Raw genomic sequence first — 22,500 nt, 5'->3', positions numbered from 1 at the left:
TCAAAATGATTTGTCCAAATTTCTCCATCTTGTATTGGTAGGTCTTGTGGTTTTGTCGTGTTCAAATTATTCCACATATCCCAGAACTGATTCTGATTTATTGCATGTTCTAGTTCTTGTATACTTTTGGTCAGATGGTGTTGCTTTTTCACTCTAATTGTGTCTTTATATATTTTTAGTTTTGAAAAGTATTCAGTTCTTATGTCAGTGTTGTTTGGTTCTTTATGTTTCAGATTTGATAATTTTCTAAGTTGTTTTCTTAATGTTTTGCAGTCAGAGTCAAACCATTTTTCATCTTTTGGAGCACTTTTAGTGTATTTTTTGCCTTTCTTTTTCAATTCACTTCTATGTGCTGCTTTTTTAAATATGTAATTGATTTCATTGTAGCCGAATTAACACCATCTTTAGTTGTTTCAAATTTCTTATTAATAAATGCATTTATTAGATTTTTTAGTTCTTCAGAACTGAGGGCATGGACAAATGTTTCTGCGCTGTCCGGAGCCCATCTGTATCTCTGCTGGACCTGATACATTCGGCAGGTTTCCGGTCTGTTTTGTTCTGGTGTGTGATGTGTTTTGATATAGATGTTAGTTTGGTTATGGTCGGAAAGCGGAGTTTGCTGTTTGACAGTGAATGCATTGAAGAAGGATGGGTCCATGTCAGTGATGGCATAGTCAACTACACTAGCTCCAAGACCTGAACAACACGTGAACCTCCCTAAAGAGTCCCCTCGGATCCTGCCGTTCAGTATGTACAGGCCTGAGGCTCGGCAGAGCTGCACCAACTCTCTATCGCTTTTATTCACTGTTTGGTCAAGGTTGTTTCTCGGTGGTCTCGGTGGAAGTTTTCTTGTGAGACTCGGGGGGTTTTGGCCAAAGACATATTCATTACCCTTTGGATCGATGTCATCAGGTTCAGATCCAGTTCTTGCATTAAAGTCTCCACACAGCAGCACGTTTCCCTGGGCCTGGAAATGGCTGATTTCTGTGTGGATGTTGTTGAGATATTCCTCATCATGGTAAGGGGAATCCGCTGGGGGAATGTAGATGGCACAGAGATATGTGTCTCTAGTAGAAATGCCAATTTGGCTTAGTTTTAACCAACAATGAAATTTTCCAACTTTAATACCTCTCTCTCTCTCTACCTCTGTCTCTCTCTCTCTCTCTCTACCTCTCGGTCATCGTGTTGAAGAGTGAAACGTCCATCAGTCATCAATGTCCTTTCAGCTTTTGTAAGTGCTTCTCACTATTTAAACAAGATCCTCACTGATATAACTTCTAATATAATGTTTTGGATCGGTACGATTTTTTATGTTTTTAAAAGAAGCTTCTCACCAAGGCTGCATTTATTTATCAGAAATCAGTATAATATGATGAAACATTTATGATTATTATTTACTTTATATCAGGATTATATGATGAACAGAAAATTCAAAAGAACAGCATTTATCTGAAATATAATCTTTTGTAACATTAAACACTACCGTTCAAAAGTTTGAGGTCAGTAAGAAAAAAATAAATCAATACTTTTATTCATCAAGGATGCATTAAATTGATCAAAAGTGACAGTAAAGAAATTTATAATGTTACAATAGACTCTATTTCAGAGAAATGCAGTTCTTTTCAACTTTCTATTCATCAAAGGATTTCACAATATTACTCCTTTTTTTCTGTTGTGTTTTTAATCAAATAGCTACAGCTTGGTGAGCAGAAGAGACTTCTTTTAAAAACATTAAAAATCGTATCGATCAAAAACTTCTGGCTGGTAGTTTACATTCGTGAGGTTTTCCAGAGAAAACTGCAGCTGCAAATGTGACCAAATAAAAAATGCCCTTTGTTTTCAGACGTAAGATGTTGATGATTTCTACAGAAGACGAGATAAGATCATAAATACATAATCACCTGTGTGAGAGAGAGAGAGAGAGAGAGAGAGAGAGAGAGAGAGAGAGAGAGAGTGAGAGTGAGAGTGAGAGTGAGAGAGAGAGAGAGAGTGAGAGAGAGAGAGAGAGAGAGAGAGAGAGAGAGCGAGAGAGAGCGAGAGAGAGCGAGAGAGGGAGAGAGAGAGAGTGAGAGTGAGAGAGAGAGAGAGAGAGAGTGAGAGAGAGAGAGAGAGAGCGAGAGAGAGAGAGAGAGAGAGAGAGAGAGAGAGAGCGAGAGAGAGAGAGAGAGAGAGAGAGAGAGAGAGAGAGAGAGAGAGAGAGAGAGCGAGAGAGAGCGAGAGAGAGCGAGAGAGAGCGAGAGAGAGCGAGAGAGAGCGAGAGAGAGAGAGAGAGAGAGAGAGAGAGAGCGAGAGAGAGCGAGAGAGAGCGAGAGAGAGAGAGAGGGAGAGGGAGAGAGAGAGAGCGAGAGAGAGAGAGAGAGAGAGCGAGAGAGAGAGAGAGAGAGAGAGAGAGAGAGAGAGAGAGAGAGAGAGAGAGAGAGAGCGAGAGAGAGAGAGAGGGAGAGGGAGAGAGAGAGAGCGAGAGAGAGAGAGAGAGCGAGAGAGAGCGAGAGAGAGAGAGAGAGAGAGAGAGAGAGAGAGAGAGAGAGAGAGAGTTAAATCAACATTACAAAGGTCATATTTTAAAAGGTCGCATTTAACGCATGTATTTAAATTCATCTGAGGTCATGATGCTCAGGCTATACGTTACTGACAAAAAAAGGACACACACACACATAAAAAAGATGATTCATAGATGGTCTGAAGCCATTATGATTAACTTCATATAGAAATATGATCCACTGCGGATTACATTATGCTTTATTTTCACATAAAGTTGTGTGGGGTCTGAGCTGTTATATATTCACCACATATGAAGGTCAGTGTGATGGAGGCATTCCTTCTGTTATTAACTCCATTGATCGGTTAGTTAAGGAGGTTAAAGTTTCACACACTCAAACTCCATCAGTGTGAAACTCCTGCCACCATCTGGACACATCCGGGAACTACAACAACAAAAAGTACCATCAGGATTTTTTGGACATTCCTTGCTATTTTTTCACTTACAAAAAAGTATCAATGGTGCTACCGTGACCTTTTTTTCTACTTCGTTTTTTTTTAGCGCGATATTATTGGAAATACCCTGGAAAGCTATGTAAATACATGAATTTGGCTATCAATGTATAGATCAGGGGATTTTAAATGCCACAGACTCCCATGATCATTATATGCGAGGGATCACCAAACTAAAATTCAAAAGGTCGCGTTTTTACGTACTATGACCCAATTTGTGAAACATATAGGCTATCTGTAAAAAATAGCTATTTAGAAAATGTTTTTATACCAATTTAAGTTATTCTATTCCATTTCACACACACAGACACACACACTATATGGAGAACGGGACTGAGGTAAAACTCATGGCTAGCGACCGCTCCATATTGTTTGAACTATTTCTGGCGTTCCCACTGCTTTTATCCATTTAGGTCGCATTATACGTGTTTCACAATATTTTTTTTAACTGTCTCGAAGCATCTTCACAGAAAACAATGAAGCCCTAAACGTGAACAAAATATCCGATCTCGTCTGTCGACACTTCACCAGGAGCGTGTCTGGATGACAACAACACACTCCCCGTTTTGTAATGCCTTTTTTTCATCACCTCAGGAGAAGAGCTTTTAAAAGAATGATTGACAGAAGTTTATCAGGTACGTACGCACCTCACGCTGTGTAAATTACGCCGTATAAGGTTGGCGGGGTTTCTACAAGATAAACGTTATTTAAGAGGCACAACTGCGCAAAATAGTGCGATTTGCTTTATAAAATACATTTCTGTTCCAGATACAGTCAACGAAATCAGCGAGCCTTATGCAGAGTCAAGTAGCCCAGCAAACACAGAACGTTCCCCTAACGTTCCCGAATGGTCCCATGAGGTTATTTTTTTGGGAACCAAACAAGAACGTTATAGGAACGTTCCATGTAGGTTATTTTTAGGTTCCATTTTAATAACGTAAGGAAAACGTTCCGGGAACGTTCCCCTAACGTTAAGGGAAAGTTCTAGGAACGTTCTGGGAACCAAAAACTAACGTTCCCAGAACCTAAATTTGTTTGCTGGGAGGCTACGTTTAACTTGTTTCAAGTTTGTTGTTTTTTTGTTTGGTTTTTCCGGGAAAATTAGACAAACTTTGTCGTTGCAAATATTTTTTATTTTTTTTTGCAGTGCATCAACTGTGAACTCACTCGACATTCGTCGGTCACTCAGTCAAACTTCTTTGAACGCGAGGTTTGGGCCTGATTTTGTTTGAAATTACGTCACACCTTCATATTCATATCAAAAATCTAATGAAAAAGGATCTCAATGATACTAAATTAACCCTTATCCGAGGCAAAGTTAATACTTTCGAACGTAAATCTCTTTAGCAATGAACGTTTGAGCAATAAAATAATCCTGATGTGGTTTTGCACCTCAAGACAGATTATATTTGTATCAGATGATTCGCTGCGAGTTACACCAGTTAAAGTTGTTCTATATAATTACATATTTTCAGTGTGTTCGAACAATAGTGCATTAATAAAAACATTAATGACCCAGCTGACAGTGAACGTTCTGTGAAGGTTCTCTCAACGTTATGAACAAACGTTCTTCCAGTAACATTAATAGAACGTTTTCGCAAAGTTATCTGGTCTTTAATAATGTTCTCAAAACAAAAACATTATCTTTCGTGGAACGTTTACCTCAAACGTTTCAGTTGGACGTTTTGTCTGATGTTTTTTTTAAATGTAACTACTTGTTTTGGAACGTTCAGAGAACATTATAAAGTAACGTTCCCGTAATGTTTGAAGAATGATACAATGGAATGTTCCCTCAACGTTCACATAACCAACAAAAACATTAAGATTTTGAACATTCAGAAATAATGTTTCCTAAACTTATTGGGAACACTAGCAAAAGTTCTTAGAACTTATTTTTGTTATATTTTGAGCTCTGGATATTAATCAACCAACTTCAAGATGCTTTTACTTCACTATGCGCTTGCAACAACAACAACAACAACAAAAATCTGTCTGATATCCGAGAAAGAAGTGTCCAACTTTTGATGCTATATATCCTGTGTAAGATTTCGTTTATCATCTCTATGGCCAGGAGGTCTTTTAATAGAACAGACGACAGCTGCACGCACACACACACACACACACACACTCTAGTGCTGTTATAAATACTGAGGTGTGTGTGTGTTTAGTTTCAAAGATGGCCGACAGAAAGAGCAGCAGTGGCGGCGGCTCTCGTCAGACCGTAAAGAGGAAAGAGAGAGCAGAAAATGAGGCGAAGAAAGAAGAGAAACCTAAAGAAGGAGAGAAAGCTGAGGTGAATGGAAAGAAGGAGCCGGTGGAGAACGGAGAGAACGGAGAGGCCGCTGCCGGTGTGGAGAACGGAGAGAAGCCGGAGCTGATGGAGCTGCCGCCGTTCGAGATCATCACCGGGTGAGTCTGAAAACCTCTCCATCCCAAACCTGAGCGCACTCGTCCTCCTGTGGAACACAACTGATGTTCAGCAGAACCAACGACCTGGGGTTGTGCAAAGACTGAAAACATCTCATTGATGGTTGCATGCAGAATCCATAGAGCTGCTCCATTGCACAAAAGGTTCTTCAGATTATTAAAATGTTCTTCACACTTATAGAAAAAAATGGTTCTTTTTAAGAACTTACCACTGAAAGTGACAAAATGGGTTTTTTGATGCCATTGAAGCACCATTCAATTTACTTTTGGAACCTTAAAAGTAGTTGTCGATGTTACTCGTGCGCTAAACTTCAAGTCTCCTCAAGTCTTATGATAATGTGTGAGGAAAAGGCCAACATTTAAGTCACACTTTTGCTCACAAACTTGCTGAATCACAATTGGTCATGTGATATGCGAGAACCAATGGTGTTTGGGATCAATGACGCCTTCTAGCGGAGTGTGTGAATCTACACAAACACCGATGGCAGCAGATGACAAGATTTTCAGGGGAATTAATGAATAATTATGTTTTTTTTCCATCTTGTGACTTCATAAGACTTGGAATGCACTCTTTATTGGCATTGATGAAGAACCTTTAACAACCATGGCACAACTTAAAGAGTGGAAAAGGGTTAATATTGAACGAATATTGAATCCTGAACGTTTCTTTGGGGAGCCAAAAATGGTAGTGTTTCTCCTGAGCATAATCTCCTGGGAAATGCGTGAACGTTTGGGTCGAAGCTTGTGTACCCAACCCCCACCAAGGTCGATCATGACAGGCGGTGATGTGTCTCGCTGTCTGCTGAGTGTTATCTAAAGAACACACTCTTAAAAATAACGCTAGAGCATCCATCTGGTGCTTTAAAGAATCCGGAAACCAAAACACCAATCGGAAGAACCTGAAGAAGTTTACTACTCTCTAAAAAAATGCTAGGTTGTTTTAACCCAATTTTGGGTCAAATATGGACAACCCCAAACGTTGGGTTAAAAATTGTATTTAATTTCATTTCAAATTTAACCCAATGGCTTGGTTTGTCCATATTTGACCCAAATTTGGGTTAAAACATCCCAGCATTTTTTAGAGTGCTGCAAAATGAACGTGGATGTTGGGAACTATTCATATTATGCTCATTTCAAGATTTTTAATTGGTATCTAAAGCACATTTGTGATATTTAAGAGATTATTGCTGGATTTCTAAAGGGTTAAACGGGTATTTGCATTTCCGAATCCGTTTAAGAATCCAAGCGTGTTTGATAACGCTGATGAGTTTGATTCTGTCGACACATTAAAGCTGTGAATTGTTGTGGATCATCTACTGGCAGGTGCTCAATACACATCAACCAGGTTCCTGTGGCAGCAAACACACACAATGCCTCCAAACCAAAGCCTCTCACGACACACACGGTTCTGTATATGGGTCAGACTCCTGTATAAAGTTCTGCCACCGCTGAGGGTATTTATAACCCAACAGCCCTTCCATCTGTCAGCCTGTGAAGGAGCTGCTCAAAACCACCACAGAAACCCCCTCTGAGGCCAAAGACTGGGAAATAATGCAACCGAGATGCACATTTAACCTGTTAACTGTAAATAATAACCCCGCTTTTGGAGCGTAGCATGAACTTCACTGAATGTAATTCATGAAAGCTTTGGAATACAGACTGAAGGCTGGTTCATTTTAAAGAGACACTCAGCAGATTATTGCAGCAGTCAAAGAACCAGAAGGTTACAGACGTTTAAGTTGAGTGTAAAGCAAATGTAACACTGGGTTAAAACCACCCAATTTGGGTTGATTTCAACCCAAGGGCTGGGTAAATATAGGACAGAACATATGTTGAGTTAATTTGACCCAGCAAATTGGGTTATTTATTTAACCCAGCATAATGGGTAGATTTAACCCATACTGGGTTGATTGATTTTTACTATAGTTCATACATGAATTAATGTTTACAGATTACAACTTAAAATTTTAACTTTTTAAAAAAAAAACTCCTCAAAACCACTGGTCTGCATGATAATTTCATTATTTTCGATCATATTTTACACAGCTTTGAATACATATTGCCAACTTTTAAGGTTGTTTAACAAATATTAGAAGTAAAAATTAAAAATGTTTAAGTAATTCGAGTGTAATGGCCCAGTCTCTGTTGTGCTGTTTCCTCGTAACGCACTGGATCTCGTGCTGGAGTTTCACTCTTTTAGCAGAAATATGCTCCATAAACTGTCCATAAAACAACCAGTGAACAGTTCTGAGAACATATTTTAACTTTCGAAGTTCATATTCTGTATCTTTTTTGAATAACTTCATCAAATGCTATGCAAGGCATCAGGCGTTTCCATCACGCGAAAAGACCAACCTGACATTCGTGACTCACATCGCGCCCCTGTATGTTGCTTTGCATAAAATTAAACGATATACAGAACAATAATGTATTTATAGATAAAATAAAATGCACACAAACCTCTATCTCTACGTCTGATCCAGGATCTCGCTAACACAAAAACTACCCAAACACTGTGTTGTTACGTCTGATCCAGGATCTCGCTAACACAAAAACTACCCAAACACTGTGTTGTTACGTCTGATCCAGGATCTCGCTAACACAAAAACTACCCAAACACTGTGTTGTTACGTCAGATCCAGGATCTCGCTAACACAAAAACTACCCAAACACTGTGTTGTTACGTCAGATCCAGGATCTCGCTAACACAAAAACTACCCAAACACTGTGTTGTTACGTCTGATCCAGGATCTCGCTAACACAAAAACTACCCAAACACTGTGTTGTTACGTCTGATCCAGGAGCTGAGTAACACAAAAACTACCCAAACACTGTGTTGTTACGTCTGATCCAGGATCTCGCTAACATAAAAACTACCCAAACAGTGGGTTGTTACGTCTGATCCAGGATCTCGCTAACACAAAAACTACCCAAACACTGTGTTGTTACGTCTGATCCAGGAGCTGAGTAACACAAAAACTACCCAAACACTGTGTTGTTACGTCTGATCCAGGTTCTCGCTAACATAAAAACTACCCAAACAGTGGGTTGTTACGTCTGATCCAGGATCTCGCTAACACAAAAACTACCCAAACACTGTGTTGTTACGTCTGATCCAGGAGCTGAGTAACACAAAAACTACCCAAACACTGTGTTGTTACGTCTGATCCAGGAGCTGAGTAACACAAAAACTACCCAAACACTGTGTTGTTACGTCTGATCCAGGATCTCGCTAACACAAAAACTACCCAAACAGTGGGTTGTTACGTCTGATCCAGGATCTCGCTAACACAAAAACTACCCAAACACTGTGTTGTTACGTCTGATCCAGGATCTCGCTAACACAAAAACTACCCAAACACTGTGTTGTTACGTCTGATCCAGGATCTCGCTAACACAAAAACTACCCAAACACTGTGTTGTTACGTCTGATCCAGGATCTCGCTAACACAAAAACTACCCAAACACTGTGTTGTTACGTCTGATCCAGGATCTCGCTAACACAAAAACTACCCAAACACTGTGTTGTTACGTCAGATCCAGGATCTCGCAAACACAAAAACTACCCAAACACTGTGTTGTTACGTCTGATCCAGGATCTCGCTAACACAAAAACTACCCAAACACTGTGTTGTTACGTCTGATCCAGGATCTCGCTAACACAAAAACTACCCAAACACTGTGTTGTTACGTCTGATCCAGGATCTCGCTAACACAAAAACTACCCAAACACTGTGTTGTTACGTCTGATCCAGGATCTCGCTAACACAAAAACTACCCAAACACTGTGTTGTTACGTCAGATCCAGGATCTCGCTAACACAAAAACTACCCAAACACTGTGTTGTTACGTCAGATCCAGGATCTCGCTAACACAAAAACTACCCAAACACTGTGTTGTTACGTCTGATCCAGGATCTCGCTAACACAAAAACTACCCAAACACTGTGTTACGTCTGATCCAGGATCTCGCTAACACAAAAACTACCCAAACACTGTGTTGTTACGTCTGATCCAGGATCTCGCTAACACAAAAACTACCCAAACACTGGGTTGTTACGTCTGATCCAGGTTCTCGCTAACACAAAAACTACCCAAACACTGTGTTGTTACGTCTGATCCAGGTTCTCGCTAACACAAAAACTACCCAAACACTGTGTTGTTACGTCTGATCCAGGATCTCGCTAACACAAAAACTACCCAAACACTGTGTTGTTACGTCTGATCCAGGATCTCGCTAACACAAAAACTACCCAAACACTGTGTTGTTACGTCTGATCCAGGATCTCGCTAACACAAAAACTACCCAAACACTGTGTTGTTACGTCTGATCCAGGATCTCGCTAACACAAAAACTACCCAAACACTGTGTTGTTACGTCAGATCCAGGATCTCGCTAACACAAAAACTACCCAAACACTGTGTTGTTACGTCTGATCCAGGATCTCGCTAACACAAAAACTACCCAAACAGTGGGTTGTTACGTCTGATCCAGGTTCTCGCTAACACAAAAACTACCCAAACACTGGGTTGTTACGTCTGATCCAGGATCTCGCTAACACAAAAACTACCCAAACACTGTGTTGTTACGTCAGATCCAGGATCTCGCTAACACAAAAACTACCCAAACACTGTGTTGTTACGTCTGATCCAGGATCTCGCTAACACAAAAACTACCCAAACACTGTGTTGTTACGTCTGATCCAGGATCTCGCTAACACAAAAACTACCCAAACACTGTGTTGTTACGTCAGATCCAGGATCTCGCTAACACAAAAACTACCCAAACACTGTGTTGTTACGTCAGATCCAGGATCTCGCTAACACAAAAACTACCCAAACACTGTGTTGTTACGTCTGATCCAGGATCTCGCTAACACAAAAACTACCCAAACACTGTGTTACGTCTGATCCAGGATCTCGCTAACACAAAAACTACCCAAACACTGTGTTGTTACGTCTGATCCAGGATCTCGCTAACACAAAAACTACCCAAACACTGGGTTGTTACGTCTGATCCAGGTTCTCGCTAACACAAAAACTACCCAAACACTGTGTTGTTACGTCTGATCCAGGTTCTCGCTAACACAAAAACTACCCAAACACTGTGTTGTTACGTCTGATCCAGGATCTCGCTAACACAAAAACTACCCAAACACTGTGTTGTTACGTCTGATCCAGGATCTCGCTAACACAAAAACTACCCAAACACTGTGTTGTTACGTCTGATCCAGGATCTCGCTAACACAAAAACTACCCAAACACTGTGTTGTTACGTCAGATCCAGGATCTCGCTAACACAAAAACTACCCAAACACTGTGTTGTTACGTCTGATCCAGGATCTCGCTAACACAAAAACTACCCAAACACTGTGTTGTTACATCTGATCCAGGATCTCGCTAACACAAAAACTACCCAAACACTGTGTTGTTACGTCTGATCCAGGATCTCGCTAACATAAAAACTACCCAAACACTGTGTTGTTACGTCTGATCCAGGAGCTGAGTAACACAAAAACTACCCAAACACTGTGTTGTTACGTCAGATCCAGGATCTCGCTAACACAAAAACTACCCAAACACTGTGTTGTTACGTCTGATCCAGGATCTCGCTAACACAAAAACTACCCAAACACTGTGTTGTTACGTCTGATCCAGGATCTCGCTAACACAAAAACTACCCAAACACTGTGTTGTTACGTCTGATCCAGGTTCTCGCTAACATAAACACTACCCAAACACTGTGTTGTTACGTCAGATCCAGGATCTCGCTAACACAAAAACTACCCAAACACTGGGTTGTTACGTCTGATCCAGGTTCTCGCTAACACAAAAACTACCCAAACACTGGGTTGTTACATCTGATCCAGGATCTCGCTAACACAAAAACTACCCAAACACTGGGTTGTTACGTCTGATCCAGGATCTCGCTAACACAAAAACTACCCAAACACTGGGTTGTTACGTCTGATCCAGGATCTCGCTAACACAAAAACTACCCAAACACTTGTGTTGTTACGTCTGATCCAGGATCTCGCTAACATAAAAACTACCCAAACACTGTGTTGTTACGTCTGATCCAGGTTCTCGCTAACACAAAAACTACCCAAACACTGTGTTGTTACGTCTGATCCAGGTTCTCGCTAACACAAAAACTACCCAAACACTGTGTTACGTCTGATCCAGGATCTCGCTAACACAAAAACTACCCAAAAACTGTGTTGTTACGTCTGATCCAGGATCTCGCTAACACAAAAACTACCCAAACAGTGGGTTGTTACGTCTGATCCAGGATCTCGCTAACACAAAAACTACCCAAACACTGTGTTACGTCTGATCCAGGATCTCGCTAACACAAAAACTACCCAAAAACTGTGTTGTTACGTCTGATCCAGGATCTCGCTAACACAAAAACTACCCAAACAGTGGGTTGTTACGTCTGATCCAGGATCTCGCTAACACAAAAACTACCCAAACACTGTGTTGTTACGTCTGATCCAGGATCTCGCTAACACAAAAACTACCCAAACACTGGGTTGTTACGTCTGATCCAGGATCTCGCTAACACAAAAACTACCCAAACACTTGTGTTGTTACGTCTGATCCAGGATCTCGCTAACATAAAAACTACCCAAACACTGTGTTGTTACGTCTGATCCAGGATCTCGCTAACACAAAAACTACCCAAACACTGGGTTGTTACGTCTGATCCAGGATCTCGCTAACACAAAAACTACCCAAACACTGTGTTGTTACGTCTGATCCAGGATCTCGCTAACACAAAAACTACCCAAACACTGTGTTGTTACGTCTGATCCAGGATCTCGCTAACACAAAAACTACCCAAACACTGGGTTGTTACGTCTGATCCAGGATCTCGCTAACACAAAAACTACCCAAACACTTGTGTTGTTACGTCTGATCCAGGATCTCGCTAACATAAAAACTACCCAAACACTGTGTTGTTACGTCTGATCCAGGATCTCGCTAACACAAAAACTACCCAAACACTGGGTTGTTACGTCTGATCCAGGATCTCGCTAACACAAAAACTACCCAAACACTGTGTTGTTACGTCTGATCCAGGATCTCGCTAACACAAAAACTACCCAAACACTGGGTTGTTACGTCTGATCCAGGATCTCGCTAACACAAAAACTACCCAAACACTTGTTACGTCTGATCCAGGATCTCGCTAACACAAAAACTACCCAAACACTGTGTTGTTACGTCTGATCCAGGATCTCGCTAACACAAAAACTACCCAAAAACTGTGTTGTTACGTCTGATCCAGGATCTCGCTAACACAAAAACTACCCAAAAACTGTGTTGTTACGTCTGATCCAGGATCTCGCTAACACAAAAATTACCCAAACACTGTGTTGTTACGTCTGATCCAGGTTCTCGCTAACACAAAAACTACCCAAACACTGGGTTGTTACATCTGATCCAGGATCTCGCAAACACAAAAACTACCCAAACACTGTGTTGTTACGTCTGATCCAGGATCTCGCTAACATAAAAACTACCCAAACACTGGGTTGTTACGTCTGATCCAGGATCTCGCTAACACAAAAACTACCCAAACACTTGTTACGTCTGATCCAGGATCTCGCTAACACAAAAACTACCCAAACACTGTGTTACGTCTGATCCAGGATCTCGCTAACACAAAAACTACCCAAAAACTGTGTTGTTACGTCTGATCCAGGATCTCGCTAACACAAAAACTACCCAAACACTGTGTTGTTACGTCTGATCCAGGTTCTCGCTAACACAAAAACTACCCAAACACTGGGTTGTTACATCTGATCCAGGATCTCACAAACACAAAAACTACCCAAACACTGGGTTGTTACATCTGATCCAGGATCTCGCTAACACAAAAACTACCCAAACACTGGGTTGTTACGTCTGATCCAGGATCTCGCTAACACAAAAACTACCCAAACACTGGGTTGTTACGTCTGATCCAGGATCTCGCTAACACAAAAACTACCCAAACACTTGTTACGTCTGATCCAGGATCTCGCTAACACAAAAACTACCCAAACACTGTGTTACGTCTGATCCAGGATCTCGCTAACACAAAAACTACCCAAACACTGTGTTGTTACGTCTGATCCAGGTTCTCGCTAACACAAAAACTACCCAAACACTGTGTTACGTCTGATCCAGGATCTCGCTAACACAAAAACTACCCAAAAACTGTGTTGTTACGTCTGATCCAGGATCTCGCTAACACAAAAACTACCCAAACACTGTGTTGTTACGTCTGATCCAGGTTCTCGCTAACACAAAAACTACCCAAACACTGGGTTGTTACATCTGATCCAGGATCTCGCTAACACAAAAACTACCCAAACACTGGGTTGTTACATCTGATCCAGGATCTCGCTAACACAAAAACTACCCAAACACTGGGTTGTTACGTCTGATCCAGGATCTCGCTAACACAAAAACTACCCAAACACTGGGTTGTTACGTCTGATCCAGGATCTCGCTAACACAAAAACTACCCAAACACTTGTGTTGTTACGTCTGATCCAGGATCTCGCTAACACAAAAACTACCCAAACACTGTGTTGTTACGTCTGATCCAGGATCTCGCTAACACAAAAACTACCCAAAAACTGTGTTGTTACGTCTGATCCAGGATCTCGCTAACATAAAAACTACCCAAACACTGTGTTGTTACGTCTGATCCAGGATCTCGCTAACACAAAAACTACCCAAACAGTGGGTTGTTACGTCTGATCCAGGATCTCGCTAACACAAAAACTACCCAAACACTGTGTTGTTACGTCTGATCCAGGATCTCGCTAACACAAAAACTACCCAAACACTGGGTTGTTACGTCTGATCCAGGATCTCGCCAACACAAAAACTACCCAAACACTTGTGTTGTTACGTCTGATCCAGGATCTCGTTAACATAAAAACTACCCAAACACTGTGTTGTTACGTCTGATCCAGGATCTCGCTAACACAAAAACTACCCAAACACTGGGTTGTTACGTCTGATCCAGGATCTCGCTAACACAAAAACTACCCAAACACTGTGTTACGTCTGATCCAGGATCTCGCTAACACAAAAACTACCCAAACACTGGGTTGTTACGTCTGATCCAGGATCTCGCTAACACAAAAACTACCCAAACACTGTTACGTCTGATCCAGGATCTCGCTAACACAAAAACTACCCAAAAACTGTGTTGTTACGTCTGATCCAGGATCTCGCTAACATAAAAACTACCCAAACACTGTGTTGTTACGTCTGATCCAGGATCTCGCTAACACAAAAACTACCCAAACAGTGGGTTGTTACGTCTGATCCAGGATCTCGCTAACACAAAAACTACCCAAACACTGTGTTGTTACGTCTGATCCAGGATCTCGCTAACACAAAAACTACCCAAACACTGTGTTGTTACGTCTGATCCAGGATCTCGCTAACACAAAAACTACCCAAACACTTGTGTTGTTACGTCTGATCCAGGATCTCGCTAACATAAAAACTACCCAAACACTGTGTTGTTACGTCTGATCCAGGATCTCGCTAACACAAAAACTACCCAAACACTGGGTTGTTACGTCTGATCCAGGATCTTGCTAACACAAAAACTACCCAAACACTGTGTTGTTACGTCTGATCCAGGATCTCGCTAACACAAAAACTACCCAAACACTGGGTTGTTACGTCTGATCCAGGATCTCGCTAACACAAAAACTACCCAAACACTTGTTACGTCTGATCCAGGATCTCGCTAACACAAAAACTACCCAAACACTGTGTTACGTCTGATCCAGGATCTCGCTAACACATAAACTACCCAAAAACTGTGTTGTTACGTCTGATCCAGGATCTCGCTAACACAAAAACTACCCAAACACTGTGTTGTTACGTCTGATCCAGGTTCTCGCTAACACAAAAACTACCCAAACACTGGGTTGTTACGTCTGATCCAGGATCTCGCAAACACAAAAACTACCCAAACACTGTGTTGTTACGTCTGATCCAGGTTCTCCCTAACACAAAAACTACCCAAACACTGGGTTACATCGGATCCAGGATCTCGCAAACACAAAAACTACCCAAACACTGTGTTACGTCTGATCCAGGATCTCGCTAACACAAAATCTACCCAAACACTGTGTTGTTACGTCTGATCCAGGAGCTGAGTAACACAAAAACTACCCAAACACTGTGTTGTTACGTCTGATCCAGGATCTCGCTAACACAAAATCTACACAAACACTGTGTTGTTACGTCTGATCCAGGAGCTGAGTAACACAAAAACTACCCAAACACTGTGTTACGTCTGATCCAGGATCTCGCTAACACAAAAACTACCCAAACACTGTGTTGTTACGTCTGATCCAGGATCTCGCTAACATAAAAACTACCCAAACACTGTGTTGTTACGTCTGATCCAGGATCTCGCTAACACAAAAACTACCCAAACACTGTGTTGTTACGTCTGATCCAGGATCTCGCTAACACAAAAACTACCCAAACACTGGGTTGTTACGTCTGATCCAGGATCTCGCTAACACAAAAACTACCCAAACACTGGGTTGTTACGTCTGATCCAGGATCTCGCTAACATAAAAACTACCCAAACACTGTGTTGTTACGTCTGATCCAGGTTCTCGCTAACATAAAAACTACCCAAACACTGGGTTGTTACGTCTGATCCAGGATCTCGCTAACACAAAAACTACCCAAACACTTGTGTTGTTACGTCTGATCCAGGATCTCGCTAACACAAAAACTACCCAAACACTGTGTTACGTCTGATCCAGGATCTCGCTAACACAAAAACTACCCAAAAACTGTGTTGTTACGTCTGATCCAGGATCTCGCTAACATAAAAACTACCCAAACACTGTGTTGTTACGTCTGATCCAGGATCTCGCTAACACAAAAACTACCCAAACAGTGGGTTGTTACGTCTGATCCAGGATCTCGCTAACACAAAAACTACCCAAACACTGGGTTGTTACGTCTGATCCAGGATCTCGCTAACACAAAAACTACCCAAACACTGGGTTGTTACGTCTGATCCAGGATCTCGCTAACACAAAAACTACCCAAACACTTGTGTTGTTACGTCTGATCCAGGATCTCGCTAACACAAAAACTACCCAAACAGTGGGTTGTTACGTCTGATCCAGGATCTCGCTAACACAAAAACTACCCAAACACTGGGTTGTTACGTCTGATCCAGGATCTCGCTAACACAAAAACTACCCAAACACTTGTGTTGTTACGTCTGATCCAGGATCTCGCTAACATAAAAACTACCCAAACACTGTGTTGTTACGTCTGATCCAGGATCTCGCTAACACAAAAACTACCCAAACACTGGGTTGTTACGTCTGATCCAGGATCTCGCTAACACAAAAACTACCCAAACACTGTGTTGTTACGTCTGATCCAGGATCTCGCTAACACAAAAACTACCCAAACACTGGGTTGTTACGTCTGATCCAGGATCTCGCTAACACAAAAACTACCCAAACACTTGTTACGTCTGATCCAGGATCTCGCTAACACAAAAACTACCCAAACACTGTGTTACGTCTGATCCAGGATCTCGCTAACACAAAAACTACCCAAAAACTGTGTTGTTACGTCTGATCCAGGATCTCGCTAACACAAAAACTACCCAAACACTGTGTTGTTACGTCTGATCCAGGTTCTCGCTAACACAAAAACTACCCAAACACTGGGTTGTTACATCTGATCCAGGATCTCGCAAACACAAAAACTACCCAAACACTGTGTTGTTACGTCTGATCCAGGATCTCGCTAACATAAAAACTACCCAAACACTGTGTTGTTACGTCTGATCCAGGAGCTCAGTAACACAAAAACTACCCAAACACTGTGTTGTTACGTCTGATCCAGGATCTCGCTAACACAAAAACTACCCAAACACTGTGTTGTTACGTCTGATCCAGGTTCTCGCTAACACAAAAACTACCCAAACACTGGGTTGTTACATCTGATCCAGGATCTCGCAAACACAAAAACTACCCAAACACTGGGTTGTTACGTCTGATCCAGGATCTCGCAAACACAAAAACTACCCAAACACTGGGTTGTTACGTCTGATCCAGGATCTCGCTAACATAAAAACTACCCAAACACTGGGTTGTTACGTCTGATCCAGGATCTCGCTAACATAAAAACTACCCAAACACTGGGTTGTTACGTCTGATCCAGGATCTCGCTAACATAAAAACTACCCAAACACTGTGTTGTTACGTCTGACCCAGGAGCTGAGTAACACAAAAACTACCCAAACACTGTGTTGTTACGTCTGATCCAGGTTCTCGCTAACATAAACACTACCCTAACACTGGGTTGTTACGTCTGATCAAGGTTCTCGCTAACATAAACACTACCCAAACACTGTGTTGTTACGTCTGATCCAGGATCTCGCTAACACAAAAACTACCCATACACTGGGTTGTTACGTCTGATCCAGGTTCTCGCTAACATAAAAACTACCCAAACACTGTGTTGTTACGTCTGATCCAGGTTCTCGCTAACACAAAAACTACCCAAACACTGGGTTGTTACATCTGATCCAGGATCTCGCTAACACAAAAACTACCCAAACACTGTGTTACGTCTGATCCAGGATCTCGCTAACACAAAAACTACCCAAAAACTGTGTTGTTACGTCTGATCCAGGTTCTCGCTAACATAAAAACTACCCAAACACTGTGTTGTTACGTCTGATCCAGGATCTCGCTAACACAAAAACTACCCAAACACTGTGTTGTTACGTCTGATCCAGGTTCTCGCTAACACAAAAACTACCCAAACACTGGGTTGTTACATCTGATCCAGGATCTCGCAAACACAAAAACTACCCAAACACTGTGTTGTTACGTCTGATCCAGGTTCTCGCTAACATAAAAACTACCCAAACACTGTGTTGTTACGTCTGATCCAGGTTCTCGCTAACACAAAAACTACCCAAACACTGGGTTACATCGGATCCAGGATCTCGCAAACACAAAAACTACCCAAACACTGTGTTACGTCTGATCCAGGATCTCGCTAACACAAAATCTACCCAAACACTGTGTTGTTACGTCTGATCCAGGAGCTGAGTGACACAAAAACTACCCAAACACTGTGTTGTTACGTCTGATCCAGGATCTCGCTAACACAAAATCTACACAAACACTGTGTTGTTACGTCTGATCCAGGAGCTGAGTAACACAAAAACTACCCAAACACTGTGTTACGTCTGATCCAGGATCTCGCTAACACAAAAACTACCCAAACACTGTGTTGTTACGTCTGATCCAGGATCTCGCTAACACAAAAACTACCCAAACACTGTGTTGTTACGTCTGATCCAGGATCTCGCTAACATAAAAACTACCCAAACACTGTGTTGTTACGTCTGATCCAGGATCTCGCTAACACAAAAACTACCCAAACACTGGGTTGTTACGTCTGATCCAGGATCTCGCTAACACAAAAACTACCCAAACACTGGGTTGTTACGTCTGATCCAGGATCTCGCTAACATAAAAACTACCCAAACACTGTGTTGTTACGTCTGAACCAGGATCTCGCTAACATAAAAACTACCCAAACACTGTGTTGTTACGTCTGATCCAGGATCTCGCTAACACAAAAACTACCCAAACACTGTGTTGTTACGTCTGATCCAGGATCTCGCTAACATAAAAACTACCCAAACACTGTGTTGTTACGTCTGATCCAGGATCTCGCTAACACAAAAACTACCCAAACACTGGGTTGTTACGTCTGATCCAGGATCTCGCTAACACAAAAACTACCCAAACACTGGGTTGTTACGTCTGATCCAGGATCTCGCTAACATAAAAACTACCCAAACACTGTGTTGTTACGTCTGATCCAGGATCTCGCTAACATAAAAACTACCCAAACACTGGGTTATTACGTCTGATCCAGGATCTCGCTAACACAAAAACTACCCAAACACTGGGTTGTTACGTCTGATCCAGGATCTCGCTAACACAAAAACTACCCAAACACTGGGTTGTTACGTCTGATCCAGGATCTCGCTAACACAAAATCTACCCAAACACTGTGTTGTTACGTCTGACCCAGGAGCTGAGTAACACAAAAACTACCCAAACACTGTGTTGTTACGTCTGAACCAGGATCTCGCTAACACAAAAACTACCCAAACACTGTGTTGTTACGTCTGATCCAGGATCTCGCTAACATAAAAACTACCCAAACACTGTGTTGTTACATCTGATCCAGGATCTCGCTAACATAAAAACTACCCAAACACTGTGTTGTTACGTCTGATCCAGGATCTCGCTAACATAAAAACTACCCAAACACTGTGTTGTTACGTCTGATCCAGGATCTCGCTAACACAAAAACTACCCAAACACTGTGTTGTTACGTCTGATCCAGGATCTCGCTAACACAAAAACTACCCAAACACTGTGTTGTTACGTCTGATCCAGGATCTCGCTAACACAAAAACTACCCAAACACTGGGTTCTTACGTCTGATCCAGGATCTCGCTAACACAAAAACTACCCAAACACTGTGTTGTTACGTCTGATCCAGGATCTCGCTAACACAAAAACTACCCAAACACTGTGTTGTTACGTCTGATCCAGGATCTCGCTAACATAAAAACTACCCAAACACTGTGTTGTTACGTCTGATCCAGGATCTCGCTAACATAAAAACTACCCAAACACTGTGTTGTTACGTCTGATCCAGGATCTCGCTAACACAAAAACTACCCAAACACTGTGTTGTTACATCTGACCCAGGTGCAGGGTAACACAAAAACTACCCAAACACTGTGTTGTTACGTCTGATCCAGGAGCTGAGTAACACAAAAACTACCCAAATACTGGGTTGTTACATCTGACCCAGGTGCAGGGTAACACAAAAACTACCCAAACACTGAAAAAATAACCCAAAAAATGGACCCAAAAGGCTCAACCCAGGATTTGGGTAGAAAAAATAACCCAAGATTTTTTAGAGTGTTAACTAAACATGTTGTATTTTACACAAAATATATATTTTACAAAATAACCTGATCTCTAAAATTACTAGAAAATCAGAGCCATATGTCTAACCGAGTTGTGTTCCAAATTTGAATTTGATGTCACAAAAATCAAGCCGCGAAAAGATTTCACAAGTATGCGACTCATTTCCAGGTTCCAGTATTCAGGTCTTAACTTCACCGCTTCATCTGCCCACAGGGATCGCATTGACCCGTTCTTCTACAAGTTCCAGTTCAAGAACGTCGAGTACTCGTCCGGCCGGAATAAAACCTTCTTGTGTTACCTGGTGGACCAAGGCTCAGACAGCCTCCTCCGCGGATACCTCGAGGACGAGCACGCGGGCGCCCACGCCGAGGACGCCTTCTTCCAGCAGGTCCTACCCAACTACGACCCAGCCTGCAAATACACCATCACCTGGTACATGTCGTCCAGCCCGTGCGCGGCCTGCGCCGGGAAGCTGACGGAGATCCTGAAGGCCAGGAAAAGCGTTCGTCTGGCGATCTTCTCCGCACGGCTCTTCGAGTGGGAGGAGCCTGAGATCCGGGCGGGGCTAAAGGCGCTAGCGGCCGCCGGCTGCAAACTGCGCATGATGAAGCCGCTGGATTTCACCTACACCTGGGACACGTTCGTAGAGAACGACGAGGAGCCGTTCACGCCGTGGGAGGACTGTCAGGACAACTACGAGTACTATCAAGATAAACTGGCCGACATCCTGCAGTGATGTAAGAGGAGATCATTAACATACGACACGCTAGATGTGTCTAACAATGTAATCGATACTATCGTTATTTGAAGCGTTAAGTTACTTTCAATAGGTGATTTGCTCTATTTTGATCTCTACTGTAAACATCAGTGTTTATATCCAAACTATAAACTTTTATCCCAGTTCTATGATAATTTGATTTATTGTAAGTCAGAAATAACGATAGAGTGTGGTTGAAAAGACTGTTTGTGTTAAGGCCCGTTCACACCAAGAACGATAACTATAAAGATAACGAAAAAGATATAGTTCTAAAAATCGTTCTCCATATTAAAGATTCGCAGAGTTCACAGCACAACTATACTGTCATTGAATCATTCACTCAAGAGATTCGCTCAAAAACACTGATTCATCCAGTCATGAAACAAGTGAAGTCTTAATGAGTGAGTCATTGAATCATTCACTCATTCATTCAAATTTTTAATAGACTGCAGCAATTAACATTTGTCAGAACTTCTAGTAAATTAAATGTTAGTTTGTTTAGTTGTCTGTTCCGAATCGTGATCTCTGTTTAAAACAAATCAATCGTGATTCTCAATTTATCCAGAATCGTGCAGCCCTTCGACACGCATATCCAAAAAAGAAAATATGTAGCGCACTCCAACACTGACATCCAAGCAGTTAATATAGTGAACGAAAACTAAAACCATAAAAACACTTTTGTTACTTGATATAAAATACATTTAAAATATTAATAAAAACTATAATAGCATCCGAGCTAACAAAATGCGTTTTATGAACGTTTTGCTAACGTTCCCATTGAGTTATGAAAACATTATTTCTGAATGTTCTTTGGACGTTCAAGACATCCAGTGTTTTATAAATGTTTTTTCTTGGTTATGTGAACGTTATGAACATTTCATTGTATCATTCTTAAAACATTATGGAACGTTACTTTAGAATGTTCTCTGGACGTTTTGAAACAAGTAGTCACATTTAAAAAAAACGTTAGATGAACGTCCAACTAAAACATTTCAGGTAAAAATGTTTTTCTGCTAACATTATTAAAGACTAAATAACTTTGAAATAACATTTTATGAATGTTACTGGAAGAATGTTTTTTCATAGCTTTCTTCGCTGGGATCTCAGTATTAATAAAACAACATTGCAATAAAATATGGCATTATTAGTAATTGGAATTTTTCATTTGTCAGTAATGACTACAAATATACGTACTTTGCCATCTGGGATGAAAGATAATCGCAATAAATTATGGGAAAGCCTTATTTTGTGAGGGAGCATAATTTTTAGATTAGCAATGTTCAGA

The 22,500-nt window shown here is 41.5% G+C and overlaps 1 protein-coding gene across 3 annotated transcripts in view; it reads left to right on the top strand.

The window, feature by feature from the left end:
• Positions 1–22,500, top strand: part of apobec2a (apolipoprotein B mRNA editing enzyme, catalytic polypeptide-like 2a) — a 35,393-nt gene that overhangs the window by 11,818 nt on the left and 1,075 nt on the right. For 2 of the 3 annotated variants that reach the window (XM_077225800.1, XM_077225799.1), the window contains exons 2-3: positions 5,160–5,400; positions 20,672–21,195. In XM_077225800.1, coding sequence (XP_077081915.1) covers positions 5,168–5,400; positions 20,672–21,194 — 756 coding nt within the window. In that variant the 5' untranslated portion in view covers positions 5,160–5,167 and the 3' untranslated portion in view covers position 21,195. Of the gene's footprint in view, positions 1–3,506; positions 3,627–5,159; positions 5,401–20,671; positions 21,196–22,500 lie in introns of those variants that run through there. The other variant, XM_077225798.1, reaches the window with a different exon arrangement.

This window comes from Siphateles boraxobius, unplaced genomic scaffold (genome assembly GCF_051911475.1).
Source record: "Siphateles boraxobius isolate OS27281-9 unplaced genomic scaffold, OSU_SipBor_1 13, whole genome shotgun sequence".
Taxonomy (NCBI): Eukaryota; Metazoa; Chordata; class Actinopteri; order Cypriniformes; family Leuciscidae; genus Siphateles; species Siphateles boraxobius.
Note: the sequence above shows the minus strand (reverse complement) of the source record. Positions and strands in the feature narration are given on the sequence as shown.